We start from the raw sequence: 17,544 nt of genomic DNA, 5'->3' as shown, positions 1-17,544 counted from the left end.
CATACCCTTTGGCACCGGAGAAGATCCTAGCTCGTAGGCTTGAATGCTACGTCTCTCTCTCTCTCCTCCCATGGCTTCCTTCTTCTCCTCCTCCTCTTCCAAACTCGCCTCCATCCCCATCCCTCTCCTCCTCTCCTCCGCCGCCGCCCTCTTCCTCTTCATCCTCCTCCGTTCTCCCTCCCCCTTTTCCTCCTCTTCCTGTCATTGCCCCGCCATCACAACGACGACCACCACTTCCCGCAGTCTAATCTCCCCGACGAAAGAAGACATCTCCTGGCTCAAATCTCAACTCCATCTCAACTCCCTCGACGACCCTCCCTCCTCTCCATCCGCGTGGCACTCCCTCCGCAAGGGCATCAACCCCCGGACTCGATCACAACAACTCGAAGACTTCCAAAGGTAACGAATCCATCCTCTCTTTCTCCAATCTGAATCCAGACCATCTCTAAGATTTCAATTCTGGGACTTCTCTACTCCAGATTCAAGGGTATTTCCCACTACGAGGGCACCACCGCCGAGAACCACACCGCTTTACCATGCCCAGGCGAGCTCCTCGTCGAGGAGCACCACAGCAATTACGGCGAGCCGTGGGCCGGCGGCCGCGATGTCTTCGAATTTCTTGCCGATGCTGCTGGCCTCGTACCTGAGGACCGTGTTCTTGAGATTGGCTGTGGCACCCTTCGCGTCGGCCTACATTTTATCCGATACCTAAACCCCGGCCAATTCCATTGCCTTGAGCGCGACGAGCTCTCTCTCATGGCGGCGCTGCACTATGAGCTCCCCTCTCAGGGTCTCCTTTACAAGAGGCCTCTCATTTTGAGGGGAGACGACATGGATTTCAGCCGCTTTGGAGATGGAATTTCCTACGATCTTATCTATGCCAGTGCTGTGTTCCTTCACATACCTGACAAGCTTGTTTGGGTCGGGCTCGAGAGGCTGGCGGAGAGGGTAAAGCCGCAGAAAGGTCGCATCTTTGTGTCACATAACATCAAATTTTGCTCGAGATTGGGTGGGGAGGAATGCACGATGAGGCTGGCGAAGTTGGGTTTGGAGTATGTGGGGAAGCACACGCATGATAGCTTGTTGTTCAATCACTATGAGATTTGGTTCGAATTCAGAAGATCAAAAGCTTAGCGTTTGCTTTTTCTTCTTAAAACTGTTGGATCCATGGAGGATTTAAAGCTTGCAAGAAGCTATATTGATGAACTCTCAGTTTTTGAGCTGTGTGATGGAAGAAGATTCGAAGCTCGAGAAATTGGTGACAAATTACACTTGGTGAGAAAGTTGAAGCATTTGATCCTTACTTTCTTTTACTTAACATTCAATTTGGTGCAATTCTCAAAATTATGATCATTAGGCCTACATAACTATGTGCAATACATATGGTCATTTAGTAGTAGATATAAACATTTTGGTGTTACAGCAAAGTTCTTATACTTTGGTGGTTAGTTTGGACACTAAATATCAGGAGACTTTAGTCTTCGTTGTAACTTCTCCTGCTCTCTCTATTGGTTGATATAGAAATAGATATAACTTTTAAGTTTTCACATATGTCAATATTAAGTGGACAATTATTGCAGACTTGTTCATGTGAACATCACTATTTTAGAGGATGTATTAATGCAGTAGGTTTGCTGGTAGTTGGTGACCGGGTTCTGCTGGCTCTGATTGTTATCATTTAGTTTTCATAATTTAAAAAGCATCATAGAGGCATGGAGTTATTTCTGCCATTCTTGTGGTCGATACACTTAATATCTTTTGGCTGCATACTTGTTATAGCTTGATAGAGATAGTAACTTGGTACCGAATGAATATTCGAATGCTTATGAATCATCCAAGTCTGAAGCAAGATACTATCCATCCAATGGTGAAGTCATAATTGCCATGTATATATTCTGGTTCTTTCATACTCTTTCAAAGAAACAAACAAAACTGGGGATGCACAGTTCACCATATTGCAATACATATGGTCATTTAGTAGTAGATATAAACATTTTGATGTTACAACAAAGTTCCTATACTTTGGTGGTTAGTTTGGAGACTAAATATCAGGAGACTTTAGTCTTTGCTGTAACTTCTCCTTCTCTCTCTTTTGGTTGATATAGAAATAGTTTTCATAATTTAAAAAGCATCATAGAGACATAGAGTTATATCTGCCAATCTGGTGGTTGATATACTTATTATCTTTTGGCTGCATACTTGTTATAGCTTGATAGAGATAGTAACTTGGTATCAAATGAATATTCGCAATGCTTATGAATCATCCAAGTCTGAAACAAGATACTATCTATCCAATAATCCAATGGTGAAATGCACACTTGGCTACATTATTAAAACCTTTTTTGAATGTTGATAAAAAGTAATAATTGCCATGTATATATTCTGGTTCTTTCATACTCTTTCAGAGAAACAAACAAAACTGAGGATGCACAGTTCACAATATTGCTCCATGTTAATAAGTATACCTCCTATTGAAATGTTTTATTCTATTTTTTTTCTGCTGATCAATGTATCAGTAGTTTTGTTCCTGGACAGGTACTCCTTAGTCAATTTGCTTACTCTCTTTCTACCCTCCAAACTTGGGGACAAACCTAGAAATCATTCTGATTCCAAGAGCACTTTATAGTTTATTTGATATATCTTCCATCAGATAGTCTTGGAAATTTGAGTCTCTACTGCAATATGAAAAGGTCCAGTCTTGGAGTCTACTCTTTAATAATGTTTGTCAATGCTCCAGTCAACATTGCCAACAATCTTCAAGTAAATAGTACAAGATTCTTCAAAGGTATGGATCAATATTCCTTACAACCTCAGCAAAGTTTTGACAACCAACATCTACTATGAGGATGAGTTGAACAGGAAGGGTTACATGTGAGATTTGGTCTTGGTTTTACATATATCATATATGTAATATATGTCATATCAGAAAGTGGGATAAGGAAAGAAAAATCTAGAGAATTTTATCCACAAAAAAAAAAATTTAATATTTATTATTTAACTATTTAAAAAGCATTCTGAGTTAATTTTACCTTAACAGGAATAGAAAATATTTTTAAAAAAATCTAAAATACATCTCATTTACCTTGCAAGCCTAATTCTCTATTTATTTTAACCTTAGCACATAAAAGCTTATTTAAGGGTATTAAAATCATTTGGCCCACATAGTTATTTTACCTCGTCTATATAATTATGGACCTTTAAGAAAACTAATAGTATAGCGTTTTTGAGATATTTTAAGTAAGATACAGAAGTCGATAATTATATATATGATATAGAGTTTTGTTGATAAATTTCTTAAAAATCTTTTACCTAATTTTCTCTCTCTAGAGATTTTATTTTAGATACTTTGGTAGAAGATTGAACCCTTGATGGCCCATCAACAAAGATTTGCTTTCAAGATCTAATAATAATTATATTCCTGATGGGAGATGACTGCAGAAGAGAAATCCGATTTGAATCCCACAAACAGCTGAAGGAGAAGTTGCCAGAAGGACAAAAGGGGACAAAAAAAACTTTCTCTGAGTCATAACTACAAACATTTACCGCGCAAAAATATCCAACACCATGTCCACTCGAAAAGTACAGCTCGAAAAATCTTCGCTTCCTAACACGGGAGATGTCACTCCAACAACCCCATCCCTTCCCTTTCCCACATATCTTTCCTTCTTCTCTTCCAAGCAATCCCACCTTCCTCTTCTTCCATCCACCCCTATCCAAAACACTAACGACCCAACTCAAGAGATGGTCCAAGAAGGAGCGCCGACACCTCCAAAGGTGGAGTTTTGTGACTTCTGTAGCCAGGAGAAGGCTCTCGTCTATTGCCGAGCTGATACGGCCAAGTTATGCCTCCGCTGCGACCGCCAAGTCCACGCCGCCAATTCCGTCTCCTCGCGCCACCCACGCTCGCTGCTCTGTGATTCGTGCCGGGCCGCGCCGGCTTCGGTGTTCTGCGCCTCCGACTGTAACCTCGTCCTGTGCTCGAACTGCGACTTCGATGCGCATCCGAAGGCGGAGATCTGCCACGGACGCCGCCCCGTGGAGGGATTCTCCGGGTGCCCGACGGCGATCGAGCTCATTTCAGTTCTTGGAATTGGCGAAGATGAGAAGGATGTGGGAACAAAGTTCGGCAGCGATGGCTATAGGTGGGAAGATGAGGAGGAGGGGTTAGGGTTAGTCTGGGAGACTCCGCCTATGTTTAGTTTGAGTGATTTAATTGTGAATACTACTCCTTGCCATGGGTTTCAGGCCATGGGGTTGCCTCCCTTGCCCAAGGTACGAAAAGTTTGTTGCTTTTTAGGCAAATTTGGTTAATTTAGTTTTTATATTTTTTACTATGGTGCTGTATTGTGTTAGCAGGAGCAACTTTTAATTTTTGTTTTAGAATATTATAGTCATCTTCATCCAAAAGTTTTGGGCTTTGCCTGCAGCCTTGAGCCTCCACCATGTTATATAAAAGTCCATGTGTTTGGCGTTAATCAAGAGTCAGGGGTGCTGTATGTGTGTTGGCATGAGCAACTTTTAGTTTTTGTTTTAGAATATTATAGTCATCTTTCTCCAAAAGTTTTGGGCTTTTCCTACAGCCTTGAGCCTCCACCATGTTATATAAAAGTCCATGTGTTTGGCGTTAATCAAGAGTCAGAGGTGCTGTATGTGTGTTGGCATGAGCAACTTTTAGTTTTGTTTTAGAATATTATAGTCATCTTTCTCCAAAAGTTTTGGGCTTTTCCTACAGCCTTGAGCCTCCACCATGTTATATAAAAGTCCATGTTTTTGGCGTTAATCAAGAGTCAGGGTTAGAGTATAGCTATTAACTATTACCTAACATCTTCAGATTTGGATCCAGTTTTTATGAGAATATCTTCTCTGGGATCTCTCATTATGGATCGATGAAAAGGGATTGGAAACCTTTTTTAGGATCTTATGAGTTGTTTATAGTGTTTTAGCGATGAATACCACTAAGGTTCTTTAACATTCTGTGCTGATATATGTTTAACTTCCTTTTTTATGCACGAGTTGGCAACTCTTGGATTTCTACGTTCAACTTTTTGCATTTATCATGTTTCGTATGCCATTTAGACTATAGATATACAAACATGTCTATTGCAATCTATGGATGGCCTATTAGTTTCTCATATCTGATAGTTGTCGTATTTGTTTTTTAACCTTGATATGCTATTTACATTCGTGTTTCTGGAAATTCTTGTTAATCACATATGAAGTTACGTTTTGAGGCATTTGTGTTGCAACAGCACCGGAATTCATCATGTGGAAAGCATAAGGAGGAGATACTGCAGCAGCTTCGTGAACTCCTAAAGTCTGAGAACATTATGTACAACCCTTTTGAGGAGATAGAGCCAGTCACAGAGTTTCAGGTTCAGGAGCAACATGACCTCCAACCTGGTAATTTGGATCTTGATGCAGATGATGATGCTACGAACATTGTTACACCGACTTATGAGGTCTGGTACACTTCTCATTTATGTCCTTAAGAGTTCTCTAATTCTCAATTGATTCTGCTGATATATTGTTGCCATGTTTGATTGTGTAACGGTTTTTTCCCTTCACCTTTTCAAGCCAAGACTAAAAGAACATTTTAGTTCAAAGGTGAAAAGAAAGAGGTTGTGGTCTATATTCTGTGAATTTTTTTATCAGTCATAGCTTTCCCAGCTTTCTGTTGATTGTGACAGAAAGATATTAAAATTTTACTAAACAATCAAAATATTTTAGGAAAAGATAAAAGGTTTTTGCTGTGACATGGTTATGAGATCCTTCTAGTTCTATGGTGTTGGCTGGAACTTAGAAGTCAGCACAGCACAAAGTTATGAAGAATTGGGTGAATCCTTATTAACTGGTTGTTGAAAATGACATCAAGCACTCAATGTGCCCATTGAAACTGATGTGATGTCCAAGCTAGAGAAATACAGGGCATGAAAGAGGAGGAACTGCCTGCCGATCTGTAAATCCCAATATATTATATATCTCCGTAGCACATGGTAGCAATTGTGGCAAAATGCCATGAAATCTGTTGGGAGATAACTACTATATCAATTTGTCCATCCCTTAATAAAATATTGTGTTGTCCACTTGTCCCCAACACAGATTTCCCACAGAGAACCTGGCAACCTTGCTAGTTGAGTAGTTGGGATGTTTTATGGTAGCGCCTTATTGGAAGTACAAGGGAGAGCATCAAAGTACTCCCCCATGTCAATCCAAGAGCCAGGAACTTCCTCAAATGAGCTATACAGTTCAAATTCAGCATGCCTTACTTGAGTCTAGTACAGCTTCCTTTGGCAGGGAATGTCCCGTAGCATGCCCATTGTTGTTGCCTGGTATATACATTCTGATTGATTACTTGCAGGAATTTGTGCCTCGGTAAGTCAGTCTCTCATTCTCCCTCTGTAGCTTCAATGATTTCCTTCTTCCCGATTTTCTAAGGTCGTAGAAAGAGATATGCTTCATGGTGAATTTCACATCAAATTTTCATTGGTTTCTGGCCAATTGCAGAGTCGATTCTTTTTTCTATTGGAGGAAGAGCACACGGAGATCAATAATTTCAACTACTGATAATTGACTATGAGATTAATTATAGGTTGCTTAATAAGCAATCTTGTAAGATTTTAAGATGAGTAAGACACTAACGTAATCCTTGTAATCGGGCAACTTTTATCTGTAGAAACAGCATTCATTTAATTGGTATTTATTGCACCTTCTTTGACTTCTTTTAAAAAGGATTATGAATTGTTTGGGTAATTCTTGTCTCTGCAGAACTGTGGGGCTCAATGGAATCCCACTGAGTGTCGTGGCGAAACTGACACATTCGATTTGGAGTTTTCATACGGGCAATGTCTCCTAAGCTCCTCTGCAGCGAACCTGTCACCTCTAGTTGAGATGGCAGATATTTGTGGAAGTGCAAGCCACCGTAGCTGCATTGACAAAGAACAGGGGCAATCTGTTGTTGAAGAAACCGTACCATCTTTGCCAAGCAAAGATGTATATGATTTACCTTGCCCTGATCGCGACTCTGTTATTTCACGTTACAGGGAGAAGAGGAAGACAAGAAGGTAAATGTTACTCTCGAATGCATATTATTAATTTTAAGGTCTCTTGTCTTTGACCTTATGATAAGCTTATGTATTTAACTGCACTTTGTGAATCAATTACAGATATGATAAGCTCATCCGATATGAATCTCGGAAAGCTCGTGCCGACAACAGGTTACGGGTCAAAGGGCGATTCGCTAAGGTGGATCATGTGAACCAGTCTTGATAACATTAAAGCAGAGATTCTGGATAGCACCTTCTTTGGTGCTCTATATGTGTGGCCACACTAGCAATTTGTGCTGCAGCGGTGGTGCTATATCTCAGTTCCCAAAATGGACTGTTACTTGTTGAAGTTTCATCACAAAAACTAGCTAAATTTTACTCTTGTCTATCTTGTATGTTGTATTTAGCATTAAGAGGCCATGGAATATCATGTGTCTTAGATAAGTCTCATTTTAAGTTAAATGTTATTGTTAAATTATTTTTCCCTAGAAAGCACCACCAATGTACTACCTCAACTCCACCTCGTAGTATCCCTCCATTAAGGTTCACAATACTTGCAAATTGTAGTGAGATGAGAGATACTAAAGTGAAGAGATGGAACGGGGTGGAGGAAGAGGAAGGTGAAGGTGAGAAATGGCTACTGAAAGGAAAGCAAAATTGAGGGGGTGGGAGTGGTCTGGGGATAGAGAGAAACTCTTTCGAAATATTGACGACTAAAATATATATAAGCTCTGAAGTTTAAGCTTATTTTTAAGTCAATCAATGATGCAATTAGTTTTTCGTTAAATATGATTAACTTTACAATCCTAATAATTTTTTGTTAAGAGTTTGATGTCATCAATAATTGTCGATGGTGATCTAGGCCGCCCTCTCCCCTCGAAGGTTTAAATTTAAAATATATAGTCAAATATAAAATAAAATTTAAATGATAATAGAAATTAAAAATAAAAGGTACAGTATTTTTTTGTTGGATTTAATTCATCAAGGGATAAGTCTGCGACTTTACGGGGTCCCTCATAAAAATAAGTGACGTGTCAAAACCACAGACTTTCTTCCACGCGTCCTGCGTCCACCTCAGCAACAGCTTTCCATGTCTCCTTATTCGGTCCCACAGCTAACATTCGAATCACCAACGTCCAACGGTAAAGAAAGGAAACAAAACATTGCCACGTAAGCCATCAAATTACACAGCTCACGGGCCTCGTGTCATTTCCTTTCAAACCAAGCGTTTCCAAAGTCGTCCAAGTTACTACCTGCCACGCGGCGCAACATGGAGTCCTCATCTTATTATCCACAAAATAAAATCCTCGTAAATACACGAGAAATTACAAGAAAACCCCCAATGACTCATACCCCCGTTGGGGGTCCGCATGCCGCAAATAAGCCCTACCTGTGGGGGTAAATTGGGAATCAGGAAATCGCAGGGCAAAGAATAGCAATTTGGCCAAGTGGTTCATCCGCGACGTGGCATAGTAATAGACCGACACATCGGATTACCTTTTTGCCCTTTTTGGCACCTTGTTTCGTCCCAAACTCCTTTTATATCCTACCTTTCTCCCTTCTCCATTCCCAAAGCCCAGACCAAACCTTTTGCCTTCCTATCTCTTTATCTCTCTATCTCTCTCTTACATCTCTCGTATTTAATTCATCTATTGGAAGCGATGGAGGTGGCTTTGACGGGGCCCCAGGCGGTGGCGGGGGCGAAGCCGGACGCCTTCCGGCGGAGCGTGGGTTTCCGCGAGGCGACGCCGATCGGGTCCAGATCTGGACTGTTCGGGTTCGATCCGACAAGCCGCCGGAGGACGACGAGGGCCATCCAAGTAACGGGTGGCCTCAAGGCGATTCACTGCGAGATGGGAGTGGAGAAGAAGGAGACGACGATAACTGAAGGGAAATCGGTATAACACCTTGCTTTCCTATTATCCCTCCTCTCTCTTTATTTCTTTATCCGGATAAGTTTTTACTTATTCGCGCTTTTGTATTGTTATTTGATTAGGATAAGGCGAGCCGAGTGAAGTTATTCGTGGGCCTACCGATAGACGCAGTAACCGACAACAAGGGCATCAACCATAGCAAAGCCATCTCTGCTGGGCTACGTGCGTTAAACCTCCTCGGAGCCCGTGGAGTCGAACTGCCAATATTTTGGGCCGTGGCCCAGCCTGACTCTAAGGCCCAATACGACTTCGCCTCCTACCTCTCCCTCGCCGCCATGGCCCGCGACGCCGGCCTCGAACTCCGTGTTTCCCTTCTCCTCGACTCCTCCTCTGATGTCCCACTCCCTCCGTTAGTCTCTCGCGCCGCCGCCGCTGATCCCGACATACTTTTCTCCGACCGCTCCGGCCGCCGCCACCCTAGTTGCCTCTCCTTCGCCGCAGACCAGCTCCCCGTCCTCGATGGCGGCCAAACCCCTCTCGAGGCCTTCGAGTCCTTCTTCGCTTGCTTCCGAGAGGCTTTCGCCGAGTTCCTCGGCGATACCATCAAGGTAGATAGACGTAGAGATCCCTGCTCCCTGCTGTCTTCTTCGTTAGTTGCTACTACTAATTGGTACCAAAATTGTCGCTTTTAGGAAGTTTCTATCGGGCTCGGGCCCGACGGTGAGCTCCGGTACCCGTCGTTTTCAAAACCCGGCGGCGTGGGGGAATTCCAATGCTATGACAAGTACATGCTCGCTTCTTTAAAGCGCCAGGCTGAGGAATCCGGGAACCCGTTCTGGGGTCTCTCTGGGCCTCACGACGCTCCGCAGTATGACCAGCCGCCGGACTCCGGTAATTTCTTCAAGGATCACGGCGGCTCGTGGGAGACGCCGTATGGGAACTTTTTCCTCTCTTGGTACTCCCAGGAGCTCGTAAACCATGGCGATCGTGTGCTCTCGATTGCCTCTAAGGTGTTCGGCGGTTTGCCTGTTCAATTGTCCGCAAAGGTTCCGCTTTTGCATTGGTGGCATAACACCCGATCCCGGCCCGCCGAGCTGACCGCCGGGTTCTATAACGCCGATGGCCGGGACGGGTACGACGCCGTCGCCGAGATGTTTGCGAGGAATTCTTGTTTGATGATTCTCCCAGGAATGGAACTAGCCGACCGCGAGCAGCCTCAAGGCTTGCAGTCTAGCCCAGAGGATCTTCTAGCCCAGATCATGAGGGCATGTGAGAGGCACGGGGTGCAAATCTCAGGCGAGAATTCGTCGCCCGCCGGAGTCGGCGCTGCTGGTTTCAGTAGAATCAAGGAGAAACTTTTCCCAAAGGATTCAAGGGTGAATTCTTTTACTTACCAGAGGATGGGAGCAGAGTTCTTCTCGCCGGGGCATTGGCCTCTGTTCATGGGGTTCATCCGTAGCATGGCGCAGCCGGAGACGGCCTTCGATGACTTGCCGAGCAAAGGCGAGGGAGAGAAGTTGTCTCTTCCGATGAGTTCAGTACCTGGTACGGTGAAGGAGATGCAGGCAGCTTAGGATAACTGCTACCTTTACATTGTAGATATCTATACCTATATATATATATATATATATATATATGAGGGCTAAGTGGAGGCATCCAGAGCTGTAAGCTTTTAGTGTTGTACTAAAAAGCTTCCTGTGTATTAGAGCTCGGCAATGTGACCAACAAACTAGGAATTTCTCTTAAGTTCAGAAAGGTCGCAGGGTTACTTCAACTCTAAATAATTAGCTCGACTAAGTTGTCGACTTGAATAAACAGTTTGAAGCACGATATTTAGTTCAATATCAAAAGCTCAACAACTTACACAACTTAAAATTTAGATTAGGTGGTTTAATATGTTGTGTTGGTAAAATCTAAATCTCTTTGTATCTAAAGAGAGTTAAAGGTTCTTCTGTCTAGCTCATATTTAAATTTTGGGCTGTTTGAATGATTAAAAAAAAACGGTTCAGCAATATGCTTCGTACAATGGAATGTACTGTATGTGAGAAAATACTACCATACTAGTACAATTTTTCCTGTTGGAGAAAGGCAAATCTACAAGAAAAGTATCTTTCAATTCATCTCGCTATACAAAGTAGAAGGTGTTCTTTACATGCATGCTACTGAGTGAGTTATCTGATGAGACGACCATCAGAATTATAAGATACTACAAAATAATCATATTCAAGTTGGCCTTCATCACTGCAGAAAAATTGCTTTCCATCTATATGGCTGTAACATACGTAGTTGCTCAAAGCTTCAAAGTCCAAGATTACTCATGTGTGCACTAGGTATCCAAGTACCATACCAGTGAGTGCCATGAAAACTACGAATAGGAAAGGAAAACCAACTTGTGGCCTTGCTACGGACTTCCTTCTGAGCAGTGCCTGAAAGAGGTAGCAAAGAAAAGTTCAGATATGAACTCTGAGAATGGTTCAGATACGAATGACTTAAAAGAAAATTGCACTCTTGTATCTCTCCACATTTGATCACCTGCTAATGAATCTCAAATTAATTATGAATTATGAGATTGGTTCAGGTATGAATCACTGGTTATGCTTTTGCTTGTTAAATATTTCATGGCTCTGAGGTGATTCAATTAAAGAATTTTTGGTTTTTATAGGCTGCAAACGACACAATAGTCCGTGTAGTGCTTTTGGTTTCGGGTTGCTGTGCTGAACTCCCTTTTCCTACTTCAGTCATAATAAAACCAAGGCCTGGTCTCTCAGTGATTCTCAAGAAGAAAGATAAAGGGAAAAAATAGTATTGTATGACAAATCAAGTTTTTAAATGTTCAATTTCCAGAGGTTATAATGTATACAGGGGCAAACCATCGGGGACTAGAAAATTGTGTTCCAACTTCTGTAACCTCCAACACAGTACAAAAGTTCATATATGCATCGAAATCTAGAAAATGTTCCACAGTAAAATTATTGCTTCGATTTTCTCATACAGTTCTTAATGGACATACCAATCAGGCGCATCAATAAAATTCCTGAACTTCAAGGAAACTATACTAAATTATGCAAGCTAGGAGAGATACTTTGTACTCGTGAATAATTCGTCAGAAAAGATTAATCATGTTCACCTGAATATCTATGACAAACCCTAAATCAGATGATGTAAAGGAAAAACAAAAACTCACCATTTCTTGTTGCAACTTATTCCGCTCTTGACTAGTTGTTTTGTTCTCTTCATACAGCCTTATGATCATCTTGTCAGCCTGCAAAAGTGAAAAGTCTCTTGGGTTATGAGCCGGAATGTGTTCTCAGAAAACTATAACAAAAGAGATAAAATCAATATAAAGCATCAATTAAACAGAGTTTGCTGCTTCATGAGCAGCGATTTCACTAATTGCCTGAAACATGCCAATTAACCAAGATTGAGCATGTTACAACAGCAGCGCTTAGTTGATCACAATGAGACAGATCAAGGGGAGGAAAAGCTTATTCCATATGTACCACTTCTCAAAAATCAACCCACCAATTAGTAATTGGTGGCATATATTTCCAACATCTGGAGTCACAAAATATTTACAAAAAGAGTACTTTCCTCCTAACAAAATCCTAGTTAAACCATGAGAAGGGCCAGAATTGAAGGCCTGCAAGAGGCACACGATGTGCGCTATCGAGGGAAGAGTCTCTTGACAATTTGGGAATATTATTAGAGCAAGTGATCACATTAGCATCCATTCTAACATATGTTCAAAGTCAACTGACCTCTTCTAGCTTCAGTTCGAGATTATTGAGCTTTGATTTCAGATCTTCTACTTCTTCAGTTACCTGGAGAAAATTGCAAATAGGCCAACTTGAAGAAAGTTATTGAACAGCTGAATATTAAAGAAAATTAATAAAACAGGCATCATTATAATAGCTACTCCCACAATTAAGAATTCAAGAGCTAATATCAATAGTCCACTACAGGAGAATCACAACACATTTTTTTGCCAGAAGGAAAGCATACTACAAATCGACTGTCAGTTATCCAACTCATGCTACTTAATAGACAATTACCTTCTTGCTAATTTAAATGGACTAACGATGACATGGAAAGAAGCACACAAAGATGCACTTGGCATTGAAATCACAAATTATCAGATATGAGAAGAAATGGACATACAAAAAGAATAGGAACCAAAACAAAACTTACATGAGACAGGTGTGAGTGCTCAACTTTGTTCACCACTTGATCAGCTGAGATATGAGATTCTTTCAAAATAGCAGGAGTTTCCTTCAAAATTGTAGGAGATTCTTTCAAAATAGTAGGAGTTTCCTTCAAAACAGTAGGAGATTCTTTCAGACTGGTAGGAAGTTCTTTTATAATGGCAGGAGCTTCTTTAACACCAGTAGGCATTCCTCTCAAAATAGGATCTTCAAAATCTGGCTCCTGATTCAGAGCTCCATTAATAGGTTGCAGTACTGGAGACTCCGGTGGGCTAACAAGAACAACTCTAAGTTTATTCTCTTCAATATATCTGCCATTTTCTTTAGAGAACTGCCACAAAAGAATAAGTGAGAACCACGAGCAAGAACGATATTAGATTAAACTGTCCTTGATGGCAATACTGTACACTTACAAAAGCAGGTATGATGTCCTCATCAGCAGTACCATAGGGAACGACAGTGCACTGAACCAGAAATTTATCTTTCAACTGCATATCAGGAGGAGCTGTCCGTTGTGCTTGCATAGTTACTACATCAAAATAAGAAGTACGAATCATGAACAAGCATAAAGAAGGAAACAGAATCCATACTGCCAGCTGCAGAATGCAACATATTGAGTTGAAAAAAATGCAGCACAACATTAAAGCTATGCTACCTCAAAAAGACATGAATATACAAGATTTCTATGGTGATAACAACAAAAGCTGACATCATGAGATAATTAACATCTCATTACTAAAAAATTAGGACTATCTTGACATAGAAGAACTTCTAGGGCTTAGTGAATTACCAAAGGAACCTAATAGGCACTATGAATTGTAAGTTCACATATGGACGATATTCGTCCAGTCATGACTATACACAATTGTGTAGTCCCTCCAGTCAAAACACAGATAATATTTCTCAGTCATAAGGTGGACTTCAGTATGAATGGAGAAACAATAGATGTGATAAATGGACTTTCTATCGAAATTAAATATGGGGGATAAATGAAGGGCCTCCTATAGAAGTAAAATACAAGTTGTGAAAAGAAACTAATGATACAGGATTTACTTTATCAGCAGAAGTGATTTCAGTATATCACAATTGCATAATCTGAAGCCAGGAAAAAGTTAAACTGGATTAGTCCTTTCTGATTAAAATTCCTATTAATAAGAGTTTAATATCAAACCAGAAAGTAACCATGAATCCAAACATGCACATACCTGTAAAATCACATGTTGACCTTGGAAGAATGACTCCAGTGTTTGGCCGTACACAATATCTCTTGGGAGATGTAGTTTTAACCTAGTCAGTGTTGTTGTAGGCAAATTAGTTTGTATAGTGCTACTTTCAAATAAACAATTACACAACCAAAATAGGTAATTGTGGTCTAAAACATATGTCATTAGATACCCTCAGAAAACAAATCCATTACTTATAAGAATATAAACATATCAGTAAATAACAATTTTCTATTGAGAAAACAAAATTTATCAGAACCAGACTGGATAGAACAGCCAAATTATATTAAAAAATGGAGACAAAACCATAGTAATCAGAAGGTGGAACAGAGAGGGAAAGAGATGAATCAACCTTGAAAGCGACATACTCATTGGATCTATTAACAAGCTGGATAGAACATGAGCTTTGCTTCTTCAACTCAACTGAAAAAAAAAACAAGTAAAAGTTGTCAGCCTTACACAGCCAAATAATATAAGGACCACATCGGATGAGACTGGAAGAAATTACTGCATACAAAAGAGAAATTAGATCCACTAATTATTCTAGAACTGCAAAGTAAGATGGGCCTGATATAAATTAACATTTTCTCCCCTCCTCTCCATATCAGTCATAGCACCTGAATGTAGAGTATATTCTGATTGGCATGTGTTGGATCCAAATGAGAAGTAAAGCTGTGTATTACATGAGGAACAGAGTCAGTTCCATAGCAAATGACCCATCTGTGCATGGTCAGCAAAAACCAACTCATCCTTTATTCTCCTGGATGGAACTCTCAAAGCTCAAAGAAGTGGCCAAAAATTAGAAAGCAGAGCACTATTACTGTTAATTGTAATCATACTCATTGCAATGCAATTCCATATACTACAAAGGTGACGCTTGACTTGGAATATAAATCCCACATGTTTTGAAATACTACTTAATTAACCCACTCCACCTTCAAGATGTCAAAATTGCAAACTTAATTCCGAAACTCTTGCATCTTCGCAATGATACCCCAAATCACCACCTTTCGAGAAGAGAAAACATCGAATAGCCATAACCGCAAACAGTTTAAATGCAAATAATTGATCCTCAAGCATTTACTCTGGCAAATCAAATTTATTTATAAACGCAAACATCACAATCCACAATAAGAACTCATAGAAATATTACCCTCTATACCACAAAATTTCTAGAATCAAATGAACTGTTTACGGCAAAGACTATGATCTCCTACCCATTTTGCGTGCTTAGGTATTACCCAAATCGCGATCCGAGCAGCGCACCAATAAAAGATCAAATTACACTCCACTAAGTAGGTGATCAAAACCATCAAACCACCAACTTACATGTGAACCTGAGTTCGCGAGGCTGGATTTCCACGAGATCTTGGCCCATCCTTCTCTTCCGATCGCCCGCCACCTCCTCGATCCGATCTGAGGAAATAAACTTCGATCTCCGATCTCTCCGAGTGTGGAATCCGGGTCCAAGATCGAGGGGGGAGGGAAACGTAAAAAGTAGGAGGAGATTCCACCGACCACCACTTCGGAGATTTTCTCAAAGGAGAGTGTTGAAAAAAAGGGAAGAAAGGCGACAAAAATAGCAAGAGGTGGGCGAGAATCCCCAGAGAGAGGAACTGAAACAGAGACGAGCACTTCCCGACACGAATTTATTGAGACCGAGGAGTAAATGAGAAGAACTGCCGTTCCCACAATAATTTCGATCCGGAGAGCCAGCCTAAACGCCGTTCACATAAACCTAACGAACGAATACTCGACACCTGTCCGAGTATCAGTTTGAATCCAAAGTAGACGTCGAAAAGGTAGCCAAGGAGTTGATATTTCTACGTCAGACATCGGTGGCAGCTAATTAGTACGCATCTATCTATCTATCTATCTATCTCATCTTTTTTGCTGTTCAAAATGGATCAAGTAGTATCCAATTAAACCTTAGATTAAGTATTTAGATTTTTTTTAAAAAAAAATTATTTGATTGAGTTGGAACAGGTTAAGTTACTGTTGCCAGGGAAGAGCATCAAGAAGACTAAGGTTGGAGATTGGGCAGGTGATGGTGGAGTTAGGTTCTCCGGAGGACAGTAGAGGCAGTTGCACCGGTCACCTTCTCCGGACGCCAAGCAACAACCGGCAACCGACAGGAGCCCTTTTTGCTTTCAAAAATGTCCATTTTGCCCCCCTCGGTGTCTGTTTCCCTTGTGATGGGAAAGATCAATGATCAAGTGTGATGATATTATTATGGCCTTTGTGGATGAGATTCGGTGAGTATATGTGAGGGCTTGGTGGATTCTGTGGTTGGATTTGTTGTGGACTTTTTGTGGCGCGGTGGAAAAGTGGACACGTGTGGCAAAGCAATTTCGACTTAAATGGCCTACTTATTAGTTAGTAGATCGACCAGTAGTTGTGGTAAAAATATATCAATCGATAGTGCATATTCTGACGTCAAAGGTGTTGTAGTAAACGGCAAGGCAGTGAGTGCAGTACGTTCTCATCTAGTAAGCTTAAGCTCGACTCTCGATCATGCATGGCGGCGTAGGGTAATGCTTATCGTACCACAGCTCCACCGTTACAAAGTGAGAGCTCTGTCATCCATCCATGGAGTGCGTTAGAATCGACAAGCCAAGGATTGATCTGAAACTGGCACAAGGTAAGCTGGTTTGGAGAGAATTTTTGGAGCTAAACTCCATGGAGAAGGTTGACTCGAAGACGGCATGGCGTTCGTCGACGGCAGGCGGTGGTGATCGGCGAATTCCAAACGGAGGATCATGCATGCTTAGTTGGTTGTTTAATTGTTTTTCTATTCTGTGTTCTAATTAACTAATTAAGAGGATTAGAATGAGTAAAGTAGTGCATGCATGAGCTAGTTAATACTTAATAGACTAAAAGCATGGAAGATCGTGAGCATGAGCTGGTTGATTAGTTCAAGGTGCAATAACTAATCTCTTGTGCTGACTCAATGATAACTCAAATTAATAGTTATTCTCGGTATCTGTATTGAAGGTGATAATAAATTAATTAATATGACGACGCTATATTAAGTTTGATATTTAAATTACACTCTCCTATGTAGGATCTAAATCTCTATCTATATATATAGATATATATATATATATAATGGTTGATTAATATATAAATTCCTAATACAAAAATGTTCCTTATTTTTATTTCCTCTTATTTATTATCTAGGTGTATTTCTTTAAAAGAAAAT

At 40.8% G+C, this 17,544-nt stretch overlaps 4 protein-coding genes across 5 annotated transcripts; 3 read left to right on the top strand and 1 right to left on the bottom strand.

Moving 5' to 3' along the window:
• The first annotated feature begins 2 nt into the window (after positions 1 to 2).
• On the top strand, positions 3 to 3,953 carry LOC140781125 (uncharacterized). 2 transcript variants are annotated; one of them, XR_012107642.1, is made up of 3 exons: positions 3 to 399; positions 480 to 1,275; positions 2,536 to 3,953. XR_012107642.1 is itself a non-coding variant. In XM_073126942.1 (2 exons), exons 1-2 carry the CDS (start codon positions 44 to 46, stop codon positions 1,132 to 1,134), a joined length of 1,011 nt encoding a protein of 336 aa, XP_072983043.1. In that variant the 5' UTR covers positions 3 to 43; the 3' UTR covers positions 1,135 to 1,640. The 2 variants fall into 2 exon arrangements, 1 of the variants encoding a protein (XP_072983043.1); XM_073126942.1 differs by lacking the exon at positions 2,536 to 3,953 and having other exon boundaries at positions 480 to 1,640.
• Positions 2,652 to 7,487, top strand: LOC140781124 (zinc finger protein CONSTANS-LIKE 13-like). Its single transcript, XM_073126941.1, has 5 exons — positions 2,652 to 2,785; positions 3,439 to 4,272; positions 5,250 to 5,459; positions 6,766 to 7,061; positions 7,164 to 7,487. Exons 2-5 carry the CDS (start codon positions 3,565 to 3,567, stop codon positions 7,264 to 7,266), a joined length of 1,317 nt encoding a protein of 438 aa, XP_072983042.1. The 5' UTR covers positions 2,652 to 2,785; positions 3,439 to 3,564; the 3' UTR covers positions 7,267 to 7,487.
• A 1,117-nt stretch (positions 7,488 to 8,604) lies between these two features.
• LOC140781462 (inactive beta-amylase 9-like) lies at positions 8,605 to 10,767 on the top strand. Its single transcript, XM_073127436.1, has 3 exons — positions 8,605 to 8,941; positions 9,040 to 9,525; positions 9,610 to 10,767. The coding sequence occupies exons 1-3, from the start codon at positions 8,705 to 8,707 to the stop codon at positions 10,489 to 10,491; spliced, it is 1,605 nt and encodes a 534-aa protein (XP_072983537.1). The 5' UTR covers positions 8,605 to 8,704; the 3' UTR covers positions 10,492 to 10,767.
• A 245-nt stretch (positions 10,768 to 11,012) lies between these two features.
• LOC140781463 (vesicle-associated protein 1-2-like) lies at positions 11,013 to 16,237 on the bottom strand. Its single transcript, XM_073127437.1, has 8 exons — positions 15,672 to 16,237; positions 14,695 to 14,765; positions 14,325 to 14,406; positions 13,533 to 13,648; positions 13,106 to 13,450; positions 12,676 to 12,738; positions 12,102 to 12,179; positions 11,013 to 11,343 (listed from the first exon to the last, which is right to left on the bottom strand). Exons 1-8 carry the CDS (start codon positions 15,718 to 15,720, stop codon positions 11,233 to 11,235), a joined length of 915 nt encoding a protein of 304 aa, XP_072983538.1. The 5' UTR covers positions 15,721 to 16,237; the 3' UTR covers positions 11,013 to 11,232.
• Between the last annotated feature and the right edge of the window lie 1,307 nt (positions 16,238 to 17,544).

This window comes from Typha latifolia, chromosome 2 (assembly GCF_019914945.1).
Source record: "Typha latifolia isolate L0001 chromosome 2, TyphaL0001v2, whole genome shotgun sequence".
In the NCBI taxonomy this organism is placed as follows: domain Eukaryota; kingdom Viridiplantae; phylum Streptophyta; class Magnoliopsida; order Poales; family Typhaceae; genus Typha; species Typha latifolia.
This window is presented reverse-complemented; position numbering and strand designations above follow the sequence as displayed.